The following is a 17,032-nucleotide window of genomic DNA, read 5'->3' on the forward strand; positions in this document are numbered from 1 at the left end:
TATCAGGCTCAGAGTTTTGCAAACATGGCTCTATCAATGCTACAGTAAATTATAGAATCATCATGCATACACAGAAAACCCCACCAACTCATGTGACATTGCCACCTAATAAAAATTAATAATAATAATAATATTTGAATAGGTAAACACCAATTTTTTAAATGATTAATATGCAACATTGAAACACAGTACAACATTCATTAATAATCTTCATTTAAGCCAGGTGGAAATAAGGCTCCTAAATAAGCTATTCACATTCTCTCTTTTGTATGTAAAACCTCTTTGCTAGTTTTTAATGGTATATGACTCCCTACTTGATCAATACCAATAAAAGTAAAAGGTGCCCCTCCATGTACCAGCTTATATTTATACAACGCTCTTCTTTTCCTTTTGTGCCTTATAGCACGCAAATAAAGTATGTGGACTGGCCAACACAGAAAGGCCCATTTAAGCAGGCTACCAAATAAACAACCCAGTTTTGGTTACAAGTAATATAGTGTCTAATTTCAAAAGAGTGAGACTTGTTAAATGAAGTAAAATGTGCCATTTTACTTTCATGTTGAGAATAAATTCAATTTTTACAAGGCCCACATTCCTTCATGACTAACAGACTTTTTTTCCTCGCCCCACATGTGTTTATAATGTGCAAAATATTGACACAGACTTTTGCCCTACTTATAAACATCTTTGGTGTCCTACATTTAAAAAAAAATATGTCCTCCAACAAAATACGCCTGCTGTCCTGCAAAATATTTCAAAGTGTACCACTATTTGTACCATAAGTGGTAACAAACCTTACTGATTCACTCTCTTCTCCTACACACTAATGCGGAGTATCTAATAATGTTCCTCACCTCATTCAGTTCAGTATTAATATGGACATGAGAATATCCATGCTGTTCTAGTCTCCTGTACATTTTTTTCTTTTTCAAACACATTATCTTCTCTACACATTTTCTAATTCTTACTATCTATGACTTAGGCATATTTTTAACTATACACCCAGGATGACAGTTTTTCCCCTTAAACTAGAGTTTCTATAAAATAGTTTATTACATAACCTAGTTGATAATAATGCACCTATCCCTTTATAAACCAAGACATCCAAATAATTAATCTGGGTGTCATCACATGTTATCATAAATTTTATTCCAAAATCATTATTGATCATCAGTTGCACAAAAGATAAAATATCCTGCTCCTGTCCTCCCCAAATCATCCAAACATCATCCAAAAATGTTTCCAACTTACAATATGTGAAAAATATTCATTTCTGCCAGTTTGAAAAACAAATCCTTGCTCAAAACATCCCTTAAAAGTATTTGTATAAATTGAGGCAAAAATTGCTCACATAGCTGTATAGCAAAGTTATATGTAACACCCCTTATTAAAATAAAAGAAATTCTTAGTCAGGACCAGTCTCATTGATCTAATAAATATCAAATGAGAGAGAGAGAGAGAGAGATGAACGTTGATCTGTCAATAGGATTTAGAGATGAACATTAATCTGTCAATAGGATTTAGAGATGAACATTGATCTGTCAATAGGATTTAGTGACTCAGCTTTATGTCAGACCAATCAGATTACTTTTCATTTCATAGGATTGTAAGTTCATAGGTATGTACGAGAATAATGACCACTATGGCCTGTTTAAGCCTAGCCATGCATCCCAAATCTCTGACAAGTTCTGGGACGCTTGATAAGTGTAAACACAGGCTTGGGAAATGAGATATTTACAAGCAGGGGTCTGGGAGATGAAACATTTACAGGCTGCCTGTGTCCATTAGAAACAAAGGTGCCAAACCAGAGGTGACTTTTTTGTTGCCCATCCAGTTGTCGAAGTTACAATTTAATTGGACTAAAGAGGAACTCTGCTTCACATGGATGGGGAGGTTGTTCCAGAAAAGGGGTAGTCTCTAGGATACACACTTGTCTCTCCAGCAGGTCCTATTTTATCAGAGGCAAGGGTTAAGTCTTAAAATGTGTAATTCTTGTGCTGCTTGTTTTGCGGATTAACAGGAGGTCCACCAAGTTAGGGTCCAACAATGCCCTGTATGCCAGGCATAAATCTCCCCTCAACAGCCTGTAGGAGTCAGAATACAGGAATAAAGCTTTCAGGGGGTCTGCATTGGACATGCTACTTCCTGTATTTGTTTAGTGAGGAACCTCTATGGAAGTTCCAATTGTCGGATGTGCCTGGCCAGATACATACTAAAAGGGGCATTTTACTCAATGATAGGGCTGATGAATGCTGAACATTGTGGAACAATAACCTCCTTGGTCCTAGATGACATATCTTTGTTTATAAGTTGTACAACATATAATGATTTCTTCAGTACTTGATGGTCAAAGACTAGATTACTATGTTCGACCCCAAGTACCTGACTACTGGTTTGACTCTATGAAGTGTGTTGTCAATATGATAGCTAGTATGATAGCTGGTATAGTATAGCATAGTATAGTATAGTATAGATCTTGTCTCCTGAACCTGATTGACTTCTTCGAATCAGTCTCCAGAGCCGTGAATGAGGGTAAGGCAGTCCACACAGCCTATATGGACCTCACCAAGGCCTTTGACACCATCCCCCACTCTGGAATCATAGATAAACTTACGTCACTCGATGGGTTGCCAACTGGCTTACTGACAGAACCCACACTGTAAAAATAGCTGACTCCAAATCCAGCTCCATATAAGTGACAAGTGGGGTACCTCAGGGTTCAGTCCTGGGACTTCTCTTGTTTGGCATCTACTTCTCTGAAGTACAAGCCAATGCTAAGGGACTCTGGCTAACAAAGTTCACAGATGACTGCAAACTGGGAGCCATTACTGAATCCCCAAATGATGCTGATACTCTACAAAAGGGCCTTACAGAAACAGATGCTTGGTGCCAGAGCCATGGGCTCAAGCTCAATGCCAAGAAATGCATAGTTATCCCCTTTGGGGAAAAAACATGTACCCGTGAATTACCACATAGGTGGCAGTACACTAAATACCGAAAGTGTGATAAGAGACTTAGGGACACAGGTGGACAGTGGTCTCACCTTCAATAACCACATCACCAAAACAGTAAGGAAATCCTTCTATGTGGCAAACCTCATCACTAAGGGATTTTCATCCAGAAAAAAGGAGGTCATTGTCCCACTGTACTCATCCCTCATTAGACCCATTATAGAATACAATACCCCATTTGTTATGTACCTCTCAAGACATCTGCAACAACTGGAAAGGCCGCAGAAATACCTCACTGAAAGAATCACAGGCCTAAAGCAGATGCCCTATGCTTACTGCCTTAAAAAACTCCAGCTATACTTTGTCACATATCATCTACTCGGAGGCGAGCTCTGCTTAACATACAAGGCCATGTCAATCCCAGAGCTGTTGGACATGCTACACTTAAAGAAATCCCAATCCTTCAGAGCCACATGCTCCAGGGATCTAAACCTTGTCATCACAATAAATAAAACATGCTGGAGGGATAGGTTCCTGACCCAGAGACTCCTTAGACTCTGGAATAGACTGCCCATATATGTCAAGCAGAGCACCTCTTTGGCCCTCTTCAAAAGGAACCTTGATGATTGGATGGGAGAAAGGAAATTTACCCCAAGGATCACGTCAGTCACCCTGCTAGACAGGTGTCCAAGGAAGTAAATAGTGTGGGAAGAAACAGCCAGGGAATTGTTATGGCTAGGCTTGTATAGGCCCTAGGGCCAATAGCCTAGTACCAACCTATGAACCTATTATGTATTTCTTGGCATTTAGTTTTGGCTCATGGCTCAGCTCAGGCACAAGTTATTTGTCTGTGTCAGCACTTCCTGGAGAATATTAGTGTCAGTGGGTTATTCTATGACCCCTCCTAATTTGCAACTATCTTCAAATTTGGTCAGCCAGAGGCCTTGTACATTGGTCTTACTTCAGGATTAACAGAGAAGTTAACTGTGACTAATGGTTGTATGCCCTAATCTATCTTTACATTTTGAAAAAAAAATGTGATACTGAACTATTTTAGGTCATTCTTTCAGCTGTGAATAACAGTAGGTAGTACAACAAAGTGGTTTTAAATTATGACTATACAGATATTTGTGCAGCATCATTCATGAGTAGTTATTTATGGTGGTGCTAATAACTGTTTCTGTTCATTTCAAGCATCTTTGTGGTTGTTTTTTCCCCTGCCATATTCTTAAGAAAGGCATTTAACTGTAGAGTGCAGACCATATGCACTTATACTTAGGCACAATACTTTCCATGCACAAACAGGACAAGATAATATGATGCATCCTATGTGATTTACAATATATAAATATTTCATTTGTTTCTTTATTTATTCAATAATTTGATAGTCTTGCTAAACAGACCTACTGCTATGGATAAAGGTCATTGGCATCTTAGTTGATATATTCGGTGGCTCTAAGCATGGGTAATGTGAGTGCTTAAATACCTTTTCATTATGCAGTGATGTGTCACACACAAGAAGACAAGGAGACGGTTAGCAACACCGACAAGCAGAAACAAGGTGCTTATAGTTTTCATAGCACTACCATTTCCTGATAGCTGCCAGCCCACTCCCACCCTAATAACTGAATAATACCTAAAGTGCTGGCAGTGATTACTGAGAAATACAGTCAAATCTAATGCTTTTTTTCTTGACTTCTGTTGCTAGGATGTAAAGTTACACAAAGTTTTGTTTTAGGCTTTCAAAATAGCTAAAAATAATGGAATCAACAGGACATCACAATCATTGTGGTTATTATAATATGTGGTTATTTTCCATTTCATGTAGCCTTTAGGTGTTACTGAAAGAAACAATGTGAAATGCATTACTATGGCTAGTGCTACTGTGGTTATTGTAAGAGTTTCTACTGTTCTATGATTTTGGAAATCAGGTGAAGGATATTGTACTGGACAGAATTTCTTGCATTTGGTCAGTAATCAGATTATACTCAAAGTGCCATTGGATGGTGTGGTAGAGTTTGCTGTTTTTATACACTGTTTTTAGAAAAAGCTGACAAAAACAGCTTTGAGCAATAATTTTGGCATGTGTCTGTTTAAAAAAAAGTCTTAGCTAGTGTCACTGTGGTGTGGGGGATACAGAGGTCACTCCAAATGGGCTGGCTGGGTGAGGTCATAATCTGAACAATTAAGCACCGAGTATTAGTTCTGGTACCCCAGGACACTGCCATAGTTTGTTGTCAGTCCTGTGCATCTTTTCATCCTTCCAGTAGATATTTATTGATGAATATAAGTATTTTGCTAGCTGAGGCAGAGCTTCTGATTCTCAAGCAATGCAAAGCCCGCCTTGTTGTTTTTCCACAAATACCTTTTGATTTTTTTTTTTTTTTTTGTGGTTTCACTGCTTTGGAAAAAAGGGACACATTAAATATTCACTGTTTCTTAAAGATGGCATGACTCTGAGCTGGGAATAATAGTGTAAGGGAGTGCAGGGGGTCCCCCTTTCTTTAGATTCATGTGCTGTTACTGTGCAAAACTCACTTACATGACATTAGATAACAGGTCTTTGCATATGTGTCTATATGAGTAAGTACTTTTGCACAATTCTTGCCATTCATCTTTGTGTTTAGAGGTGTAGGATTTGTAGGAGTTTGTGATATTATAATGAAACCTACCTAATTGCATCATATGTCTGAAATGAACTCTCTTTCTTAAACCAGCACTGGTATATATTCTGAGAAAGACTGCAGATGGAAAACTGTTTAAATATGTAGTAGTGTATGACCAATTATTGTTTAAAAACATCTTTATTAAATCACAATTTAAACAATGACATGGATATATTTGCATTAAAAGAAAAAAAAACATATTGACATTTTTTGTTATTTTTATCCAGTATACATTTCCTTTTAACAATTATGATTCAAAATTAATGTCGACTTGCTTAAGGCAATTCTATTGAATGTAAAAACATCAAAAACTGTTTGCCAAAACAGTTTTCAGTGAACCTCCTGAAAAAAACTTTTTTTTGCAGGGGCAAGCACCCAACCCCACACCTCCCAAAGCTATATATGCCTAACTCCAAGGTTGCACAACTGTGGGAAAAAGGCAAACTTCACTGTTGCCAAATGTAGTTTGGGCAAATTTACTTTGATTATTTTATGTTTACTGAAACTAACTCTGGTGACCTGACTTGCCCCCTCACCACTCCCTCCAACATTACCTAAATTTTAACCAGATGACCCCTTCCTAATGTTGCCCTACCCCATTCTCCCTAATCTTGCCCATTCTAACCCCATTCTAATGTTGCCATATCCAGTTCTCCCCAATCCTGCCCTTTCTGACTCCATCCTAATTTTATCCTAGTCCATTCTCCCTAACCCTGCCCATTGTTACTCTAACCTAATGTTGCCCTACCCATTTTCCCTAATCCTGTCCATTCAGTTGATTTTGCCAGCCTCCCCTTGCTTTAAAGTCACTAACTACCACTCACAAAAAGAAAAATAAAATGCATATTTATTATCATCTTTCTGCTCATTATAAGCAAAAGACACTGTAAGGACATTTTAAGTTTCTGACTGCTGTTTTAGTACCTCTGATTCCTGATGCAAGAATTCTTCTAGTTCTTGTCTGGATATGGAAGGAGATTCTTTAATCAGTTGAAAATAGTTCCTCACATCAGTCTTGTACAGTGGAATGTCTTTGGCATACAGAAGCTTATTAGTCGGTGCTTGCTAAAAGACAAAAAAAAAAAAACATCTATTTAAGCATCTTATCCATAGAAGGTTGAATAGTATATATAAAGTCCGAAAACAGAATTTAAAAAACTTAGCCATGCAAGGCCAAATGTCTCAAAACAATGTGAATTGAGTGCTTGTTGTCAGTGCCATAGATTAATGATAATCCTCTAATTATTTAGTTGTCTTTGCAACAATATAATCCTGTCATAATGAAATATTGACAAAGCTATACAGTGATAAAAGGTGCAGACTTGTTTAGTAAAACTCTTGGTCTACAAACTCTGATGAAAGGACTACTCTGATGCTCAGTGGCTGTGAAGTTGTAGTGGATGAGGGACTGTAAAGCAGAAAAAACATGAAAGGAAACACTCTACTTGTGAATAAGTTCCTGTTTTATTTCCATGTCCTTCTCTGACCACATTGTATATATGTACACATACAACATCTCACACAACACAACACACACACACACACACACACACACACACACACACACACACACACACGCGCGTGTGCGCGCGCGCACGCACACGCACTCATATCCCCCACACACATTTGGTGAAGCAAGTCATGATATTTCAAATCCATTACACAATGCACCCATCTATAGTTTTTTACTAATACACATTCTGATGAAACAAATAAATTGAACACCGAGTTTGTGAAGAACGCTACAAAATACAAAATCAATAATTTTGCAGGAGAGCACACCTCATGTACCCATCATGACTCTAAATATACTCTCTCCAACATCACAGAATAGTGGGGACAAGACAAGCTTCCCTAAACCCCCTGCAGACCATTCTCACTCTAACCTGCACATAATTCTCATGGGAAAACATGAATAAATGAAGCATACAGCCCACTCCTGCTTTGACTAAAATAGCAAATCAAAGAAATGAATACAATTCACTAATACCAGTAGACAACAATCAAGCTGTTTAAAATTATTATCCACAGCTTAATTCCCTGCTGTGTCTATTTCAGCAATTTAAAATATTTATCAAAAATTACACACATGCATGCACATATGCAGCATGTCAGAAACCATAAAGATACATACACACACACACACACACACACACACACACACACACACACACACACACACACACACACACACACACACACACACACACACACACACACACACACACACACACACACCTCTTTGTATCTTTTGTAAATAACTTTTATATTTTCTCTCTCACTACCATGTTTAACACACACACACACACACACACACACACACACACACACACACACACACACACACACACACATTTCTTTAGTATCCCTGTAAATTTCTTTTGTATTTTCTCAAATGTCCTAATCCATTGTTTTTAATATGCATTTACTGATTCAATATGCTTGATTTGCTTTTTATTAATGACCTATAGTAGCGGAACATAACTACTTCTGCTTCTTTTGATGTTATGTATTTGCAGGTTAACTCTTGCATGAGCGAAAGCTTCACAGGTTTCAGTTATAGATTTCATAGATATATATATATATATATATATATATATATATATATTTTTTTTTTTTATAGATGTGCCATAATAGTCAGCAAGTAAGATTTTGATAATAAACCTAAGATCAGTACTTTGAAGCAAGTTGGATATATTTTCAGGTTCATTTCTGGCATCAGACTACAGTATATTAGGTTGAGGCGCAGAAATACAGGTAGCACCCATGTGTTTCACATGAACAGAGTGATAAATGGGTACACATAACAGGACCACAGCCTTTTATTTGATATCAGACAGTTTTAAGAAGCATCTCATGTTGCCAAGGAGTTTACAAAGGGATCTATCTCTGAAAAACCTGGTCCTTTCCTTCACCAGAAAAATGCTTGAGTAGAGTAATTATCGGAATGAACTAAAATAAGTGTATGCAGGTTACCTTCAATGGAATGCTAGGAAAAGTTGGGTGGAATGTTATGTTTCACTTTCCTTACTACAAAAAAATTATTTGTCCATAAATTTTGTTAGCCACTATTTTATATGTAGAGACAGTCAAGACTTTTAGATGCCTGTAGAAATGAACTTGACCATCTTGCAAAAGACAATATCCATTGCTGCTGTAAAAAAGAGATGCTCATATTCAGCCTTCCCAGGGTATCTTGTGCTCTTACTGTCAGACTGCAGCTCAGACTTACTCTTATGAGCCAGCTGTTTGCTTACAAAACAGGAATGGTGCCTTGAAAGGGGTGAATGCACACACACACTACTAATCTCTAGTAGTGCTGCCCCAAAATAGCCTTTTTGTTGGATTAAATTTTATTTTCAAAATCATGGCTTGAAATACTTGTAGAATTTTGACAGCTTTGTTAAAGTTATAAAGTTAAGACTTATGTTTTAGAAGGCTCAGTACTATTTGCTGACATATTAGATGTCTATTGTTCAGATGAATCAGCGTCAAGCCTTTTAGAAGGAACTGCAAAATCTGCTGTAGGGGAACTTTGGTATACAGAGCACACTGCCGGTTGTGCTAAATCTGAAGTATTTGAATACCTCAGATCACTTGTGAGTTGTTACTTTTACTTCAGGTTTGCTGCAGAAAATATTAAAGCAGAACTGCAACCGTTTAAAATGTTAAGCTTAAAAAACATAACTCTTAAGCAGGAAATAAGCTGAAGGTTGGCATTTTAGAACGTCTTGTCTCAGATAATATGGGTGTGAGTAGATAAGGAAGCTGTGTAAGTATTGACGTTTGGCACTTTAAAACTTATGGGTCTGAACCAAGATATAACTGAAATAGATTGATTGGTTAATAGCTTGATTATGTTAATGTTTCAGCGTTATTTAACTGTGATTTTTAACTAGCATATTTAGATTACTGGAAGGCTTGTATCAAGGTGAAACACAAATAGTAACACAAGCACCAAGATACTCAATAAAAACTCCATTTATTAACAGCGCTAGTAGCAATACTTTCACCTATTAAGGCTTCCTCAGACAAAAACTACATAAAAGTGCCATCATGACCTAAATACAATTCCATTCATGCCATGTGACATTAATTGAATACACTTAAAGATACATATCATATACATCAGCTACACTTAAAAAAAAGTAATAATATACTATTATAATTTGTCTCTAATATCCTAGAAAATAGATGGATTTTATGCTTTAAAGCATATCAATATCCAGGCTTGAATGATTATTTTAGTTTGAAACCTGTTTTGAAAGATATTAGAGACAAATTATAATAGTATATTATTACTTTTTAAAATGTAGCTGATGTATATGGTATGTATATTCAAGTGTATTTAATTAAGGTCACATGGTATGAATGGAATTGTATTTAAGTTACAATGGCACTTTTATGTTTTTGCCTGAGGAAGCCTTAAGAGGTGAAAGTATTGCTGCTAGCACTGTTAATAAACTGAGTTTTTATTGAGCATCATGGTGCTGGTGTTACTATTTATGTTTCATTTTGGACTTTTTGAGTGACACCTGCTTTATCTGAGAGGTAAAACCCTGCTTGTTTTGTTTAGGCTTCTATCAAGCTGCTAGAACAGTGTGGTATGTTAATAAAGGTCCTGCTTCATACTTTGTGGTTGTATATTCTTGAAATATATTGTTTTCCTGTGTTAAATCTACCCAGTTGCAGTATAAATTATGTCAACCACATTTATGACTCAGATAATTTTCCATATGTACTGAGAGAAAACAAAAGCACAGACATATTTAGAGGTATTTTTGAATCAAGGTGAAGTAATTGTCACAAACAGTGCTACAAAAATGTCCAGATACAATGCAGAAATTGTTTTTTGATGAAAATGAGGAAACATCAGACTCTTTTGTAAGATTAGTTTCTAATATTTCTGTTAACTGTCAGGTAATGTACGAGAAATAAGAGGCAAATTATAAACAAATGATACTGACTGAAAATATGGTTTACTTTAATTTATTAACTTTGACAAAAATGCAGAGATATTGCACCAAGGGGCCTTAGGACTTTCAAATCCCACTGTACCCTGTTTGTTGATGGAGATACCCAAGAAGAACTATTTAAAAAATGTTGGGTATCAGCAGCACATTAGTGTGCGCTTTGATGGGAAGAAGTGCATCCAGAAAGAGACGTTATTTAGCAAAATAAGCAGAAATCTGACATTTTATTTTTATTTATTAATTTTATTCACCATTTATTGACCAGGTTGTAGCACTGATCTAAGTGGACTGTTTTCAGACTCAACCTGAGAAAGGTGAGTCAAAGAACTGCACCTGGAACTAAACAAATAATATGTCTAAAGCTTAACTGAATGTTGTAGTAACATAGATTAACAACAAAATCAAAGATCACAAACTGGATTTGTTACAGAGGAAAAAAATGCAAGTTACAGATGATCTACTTGACTATGAGACTAGCAAAGATTTCTGCTTGAGGAAAGTTATATTACGAGACAAGTGAGATTCTAGGCATGTTTACCTTGAAGGACAAAGCTAAGAGCAGTTCAAGGAAGTGTAACACTTTCATAGATTAGTAGATGTGCCTCTGCTAATGCTGTTTACAAGGATGATGCTGCAGGAACTGTGAGATGGCAGGATGACTGTTAGACTTTATAATCAATAAAGAAAGAGGTCTAACAAATTTCAAACAGGAGGAAGATGGCAATATAATAAATGAGGTCGTAGATACTAATTCTGGTAATCGGGTGTGCTTCAAATTGACTAATGAATATTCCAAACTGCTATCTGATTTTTTAGCCACAGTAACTTTTCAGACAACTATTTGACAAACATTATAAATTTATCCAGCATAGTCTTTCCTTTGGAAATGCATGGACTTATGTAAATGAGGCTGACGTTTATTCCCACTTATTTACCTAATTTACATGTGAAGAAAACTAATATTTTGTTAGGGGTTTTGCAGGCACAGATCTTGTGATTCTTACACTACTGCATCTTTCTGATGGGGTGGCACACATAGAAGAGGCAGGGATGACATTTTTGGAGTTAATATAAAGGGAATGATTTAACCTCTGGATGTTATTCTCCTTGCCAAGTTGTTGTACATGATGGCTGTGCACAAATCTGGATATAGACATAATGTGCTCCGTAGGAGAAGATTTGGTTTCCATAGACATAAGATGAGAGAAACACCACTATGTGGACATTCTTCAACATAATCTATTTCCCCTGTGGTCCTAGAGGGCCTTGAGTGCATCCACATTACCATGAAGATACCACCTATTCCATATGACATCTGGTACAGTAGAGAGTCGATTATCCAAACTAATTGGGACCTAGGGGCTAATCAAACTGTTAGGATAATCAAACATACATTGTACTGGATAAAAAACTTCCAAAATCTTGTTTTTTTCTGCACACAGGGAATATACTTTTCAACCAGTCAGCAATTCCAATGGATAATAAAGAATATATTTCACACACGAGCGGACTACAAGCTAAAAAAATGCACATGCGAATATGTATAATGTTTACATATTCAGACTTTAAGATTTTTCCTACCCGAAAGGTTTGGAAGGCTGTGTTTGGATAATTGATGTTTCGGTTAACTGACGTTTGGATAATCGTCTCTCTACTGTATATCAATCATAAAGGCTTCCACTCCACTGACTGCCAGGTGGTGTTAAATGCATTGGGTGTTATATTTAGTCTGTCTGTGTACCATCAAGGCAGTTCCCATGATTCTCACATCTTGCACATATATGACCTATGCCAGTGTTTCATGCTGGCTTACTTTCCACAGGGTCATTTAGCTGGTAGGTGCACATATGCTGTTCCATGGACCCTGACAGAAAGCCACTCATAATTGTGTTACTACCATCTGTAGTCCCGAGATTACAGCACTCATCTATTGTTGGCATGGTACATCATCTAATGTGTAGACTTATGAACTCTCATTTTGCTGCTTGGATACATCCAGTGGTATTGCAGTATGCACTAGAGATCTGCGCAAAGATATTTATTTTATCTGCACCATGCCGCAAGGTATAGTGCATAATAAAGTAGCTACAACATGGGAACTCTTTAACACTTCCCCAGACAGACCTTTGGCAGCTGTAGAGGAGGAGATGGATGGGAGGTCATCTGAATAAAACCTGCTGCAGCAGTTCCCCATGTAAAACAGAGATAGGCATGATATGTGGCAACACTGGCACACAGATGACCTGTTCCTCAGCTATGGGCCATGACATGGACAGCACAGAATATAACTGATGTGTGCATTAATATACACAGACTATGTATTAAAGTGCACTGGCTGGTGATGCTGTGTATCAGACATTACCATACCCATACAGGCCGAAGAGGTGGGCTAGGCACCACTATTATCATTTGCACAGATGGAGTGGGGCATAGTGACAGGTGACAGCAATATTACCATAGGAGTAAGGGTTATAGGAGATGGATGTGGCAGTTGTGCACATGGCTTAGAGGTTAGAGGGTCAATGATCATGTCCTCCAGTGTTGGAGTGGAGTTACCAATTTCTGAATTCTGGCTGGATTAATCATCTGGCTGTGAAGTATTAGGACTGAAGGCATCCTGTCCAATGGATTGCTTAACATTTTGGGAGCATGTACAGGAACTCTGCTATGGCCCTCATCTGAGAAGGCAGTAGCTGGTTGGTGCCCATGAACCACTGAACAACCACTGCTATGTTATGCCCTCAGTAGGCCAACAAGGAAGTAGGATGGTGTGGAACTGCAGTACTCAGAGTGTCCTGGCCTGGTGGAATGCCCCTGTCATGAAGCCAGAATAGTGCTGGCCATGACCATGGAAGTGCCAATCCAAAGGGTGGAGGCAGCCAGAGAGAAAGCTTTTTTTCTCCTTTTTTGTCTTGTTATCTGTTGATTGTCATTTCTCACTCAGCCAATTAGCCCAGTGGTTCCAAACTACTGGAGGTGGGCACTGATGGGAAGGAGCCATCCAACCATCAGGGTGGTTCAAGATTTTTTTCTTATTTTCATCCCTATCCACTGTGCACACTTGGTAAAGCACTAAGGAGGGACATGCAATGGTCTGACCATGGATGATGTTCCTTATCTTTTGCAAGATGCATTCCCTTTAAGCAGCCATGCCCTTCTCCTGAAGCATCAGTGGTGGTTTCTCTGATCTCTAACTGGGAATTTCACCAAGCCTGTGTGCTTCCAAGTGTGCACAACCATCCTTACTCCCTGAGAGAGGCAAGAGGGGCATACCTCTTCACTTATCTCCCAGTCTGACTGTCTCTTTTAGTGTCAGGGCCATTAATCCAGCCCTAACTAAATGGGTCACAATCCGGGCTTCACCCCTGCAAAAGAGAGCCAGGCACAGACTTGAGAGGGATGACAATAAGAATGTATGAAATTTGCATAAGGCTGGCTTGTAGCTGTGAATGGCATATCTGGCCCATAGAATGAATATGGCAGGGATATATCTGTATCCTCATGGATGTACCAATGGATGTCAACATGACCATCACAAATCTAAAAAGGCATGTTTGCTCTAGTTCCCCCTGTGATATATCATATTGAATGCATTGCAAGATATCCCACAGTTCCTACAGGGGATGCACTTCTTCATGCAGACCACACAACACAGACTACATCTCCAGCACTGTGTGCGCAGTGGCCATCTGTGCCAGGATCAGAACCTATATATATATATATTGACTGAATTCCAAAGGTGACACTCGGGTCAAGGTGGCAATGGCCACATCCATGCCTCTTTCCTATGTTGGGTATATGCACCTCAGAGTCAGTTTGGCTCACTGATACCATCTGTGAGGGGGTGTCATCCTTTTAGTTATGGCAGGGCTAACATCAACAGGGCATGCTGTATTAAACACAGCTGATACCAGAGTTTCTTCCTGCCCATTCACTTTCTCATCTGTGTGGAATGAGTGCATGCCCTCCAATGTTAGCACTGCTGAGAATGCTACTGTATTATCAGACTGTGCCATGTGTATGCTATCATCATCAGTCACATGGACCCAATGACATTAGGCATGTGCCAACCTGTTGACCCAGACCCTCTACCACTGGAACCTATGAAAGCATAAAAATAACATACCTGTGGCAATACTGGATCATATGTGACACTTCCAACAACACCATGTACACAGACTGCTACATGCAGATTGCTTGCATAGCTCAAGGGCACATGCACACCTTGTAGTGCAGGCTGTCATTGTTGAACCCAGTATACTGGGAGGCAAGATATGCATATACGTTTTGCTGCTTATTCTATTCTCTCTAGTGGGTGAGTGTACAACAGTAGTGGGCCATGTTTGCACTATCTTGTCTTGGCAATTACTGATGTCTCCTACAGATACCTGGACAGTTGTCAGCAATCCAGCCCCCACATTCATGCCACCACAAGCTATGTGGACTCACTCATGTGCCCTGGACAAGGTTACCAGGAAGTCATCTACTTCTGTGAGATACCTTTGAATTGTTGGTCCATCTCCTGAGTTGGACCTGTTCCTGGCAATTCCTGCACTTTGGTCTTGGCGGGCAGTATCATATTAGTGATCATGCAATGCTTCTGTATTAGTGGTCTGTTATAGGCACCCATAGTACTAATCATACCTCTCAACTGTCCAGATTTTCACAGAATGTCCAGATTTTTGCCTCTTATGTTTAGTCTGTTCCTCATAAAATTTGTGGTTTTCTGGAAAATCATTGAGGACTGACATCAGTAAATAAATAATAATGACAGACAGTTTAAGTTTCAGACTTCATAGCCTTCAGAAAATATATAACGACACCAAACCTGTCATTCTATTGACTTTCTAACTTTATAGGAGCAATATTTAAAATCTGTCCCTATTTTGGGCCTTTGTCCCACCCCTATTTTTTGGCTTTGCCCAGTTTTTTTTTTTGTGCAGTGAGGTTGAGGTATGGCACTAATGTCCTACAACAGTCCCTGACACACCTGGTTTATCTTCTCATGGATATACATTCCGGTCTGTAGTAGCACCTCTGTTTCTAGTGTGGTGAACTTCTCCAGCTCTAGCTGTTTCCTCAATCTGATGACAAAACATATACACCTGTGGTTTACACGTGTACATCAGTGTGTCTATAGAGGTGGATGGGGGATGGGTGACTGTGTGTGTGTGTGTGTGTGTGTGTGTGTGTGTGTGTGTGTGTGTGTGTGTGTGTGTGTGTGTATGTGTGTGTATGTGTGTGTGTGTGTATGTGTGTGTGTGTGTGTGTGTGTGTGTGTGTGTGTGTGTGTGTGTGTGTGTGTGTGTGTGTGTGTGTGTGTGTGTGTGTGTGTGTGTGTTTGTGTGTGAGTGTGTGTGTGTGTGTGTGTGTGTGTGTGTGTATGTGTGTGTGTGTGTGTGTGTGTGTGTGTGTGTGTGTGTGTGTGTGTGTATGTGTGTGTGTGTGTGTGTGTGTGTGTGTGTGTGTGTGTGTGTGTGTGTGTGTGTGTGTGTGTGAGGGTGTATGCATGACTGTTTTGGCAATTACTGATGTCTTAGCACTGTTACCTGCCCCTGTTTGGTGGCTACATACATGTGTGCTACCATGCTGTCACCATTTAAATCCTGTGCCAAACTAACAGCAGCAATGGGCATGTCACTACTGCCTGCTGTCTTTGTGTTAAAGTCTGTGTAAAGGAGGCATTATAACCATGCTGGGGCACTGCATGGGGGTTTCCAATTACTCCACTGCAGTACAACTGTGGAGCTGCTATGTATAAGTTACAGGTTGTGGGGGTGGCCAAGTTCCCCTACATGGGGGGCAGGGGCCAAGTTGTAGTTTTATACCTTTTCAAGTTTTACTTCTTGATGTTCAAAACTGGCTCTAAGGAATATCGGGAATGCAATGGAACCATTAAGGTCAGGTAAGCCAGTGACTAATTGCAATATTATTTATATTAAACATTACAATGTTTTGCATATGTCAGAACAGCAATATTTCATCAGACTTCTTTTAAAAGAGCTTGTAGGTGGCTGTTTTAACTATGTTCGTTCATGATATGAACATGCACGTGTTAAAGGCGTTTCTTAACTTTTTACAAATCTCACTCTCACTGCTTCTTCTAAAATGGTATGAGATCTCATGGGTTGAAGTGGCATTTATTCTACTGACTAGATGAAGTAGCTAATTTTGTGTAGAAATACAGGGAAAACCTGTAAATATTGGACACAGAGCTATGGTGTTTGTGTGTGTGTGCACGCGTGTGTGTCTGCATTTCTGTTTTCATTATAACTATCAAACAACACTATGTTTAACAGAACAGAACTTGTATCACATTTTTTTGTAAAGGACCATATCAAATGTCCTGCTAAAGCCAATGGAAGGCACAACCACAGCTCTTCCTTTGTCTGCCCTGATGGTTATCCATTTAAAGATATGTATTTGATTCATCTGACGTGAC

At 38.7% G+C, this 17,032-nt stretch overlaps 1 protein-coding gene across 1 annotated transcript in view; it reads right to left on the reverse strand.

Annotated features, from left to right (window-relative positions):
* Positions 1–17,032, reverse strand: part of PLXNC1 (plexin C1) — a 735,616-nt gene that overhangs the window by 103,214 nt on the left and 615,370 nt on the right. The window contains exon 32 of the mRNA XM_044087647.1: positions 6,542–6,682. Within this exon, the coding sequence (XP_043943582.1) occupies positions 6,542–6,682 (141 nt within the window). The remainder of the gene's footprint in view (positions 1–6,541; positions 6,683–17,032) is intronic.

This window comes from Protopterus annectens, chromosome 11.part0, assembly GCF_019279795.1.
Source record: "Protopterus annectens isolate FY-2018-M chromosome 11.part0, PAN1.0, whole genome shotgun sequence".
Classification (NCBI taxonomy): domain Eukaryota; kingdom Metazoa; phylum Chordata; order Ceratodontiformes; family Protopteridae; genus Protopterus; species Protopterus annectens.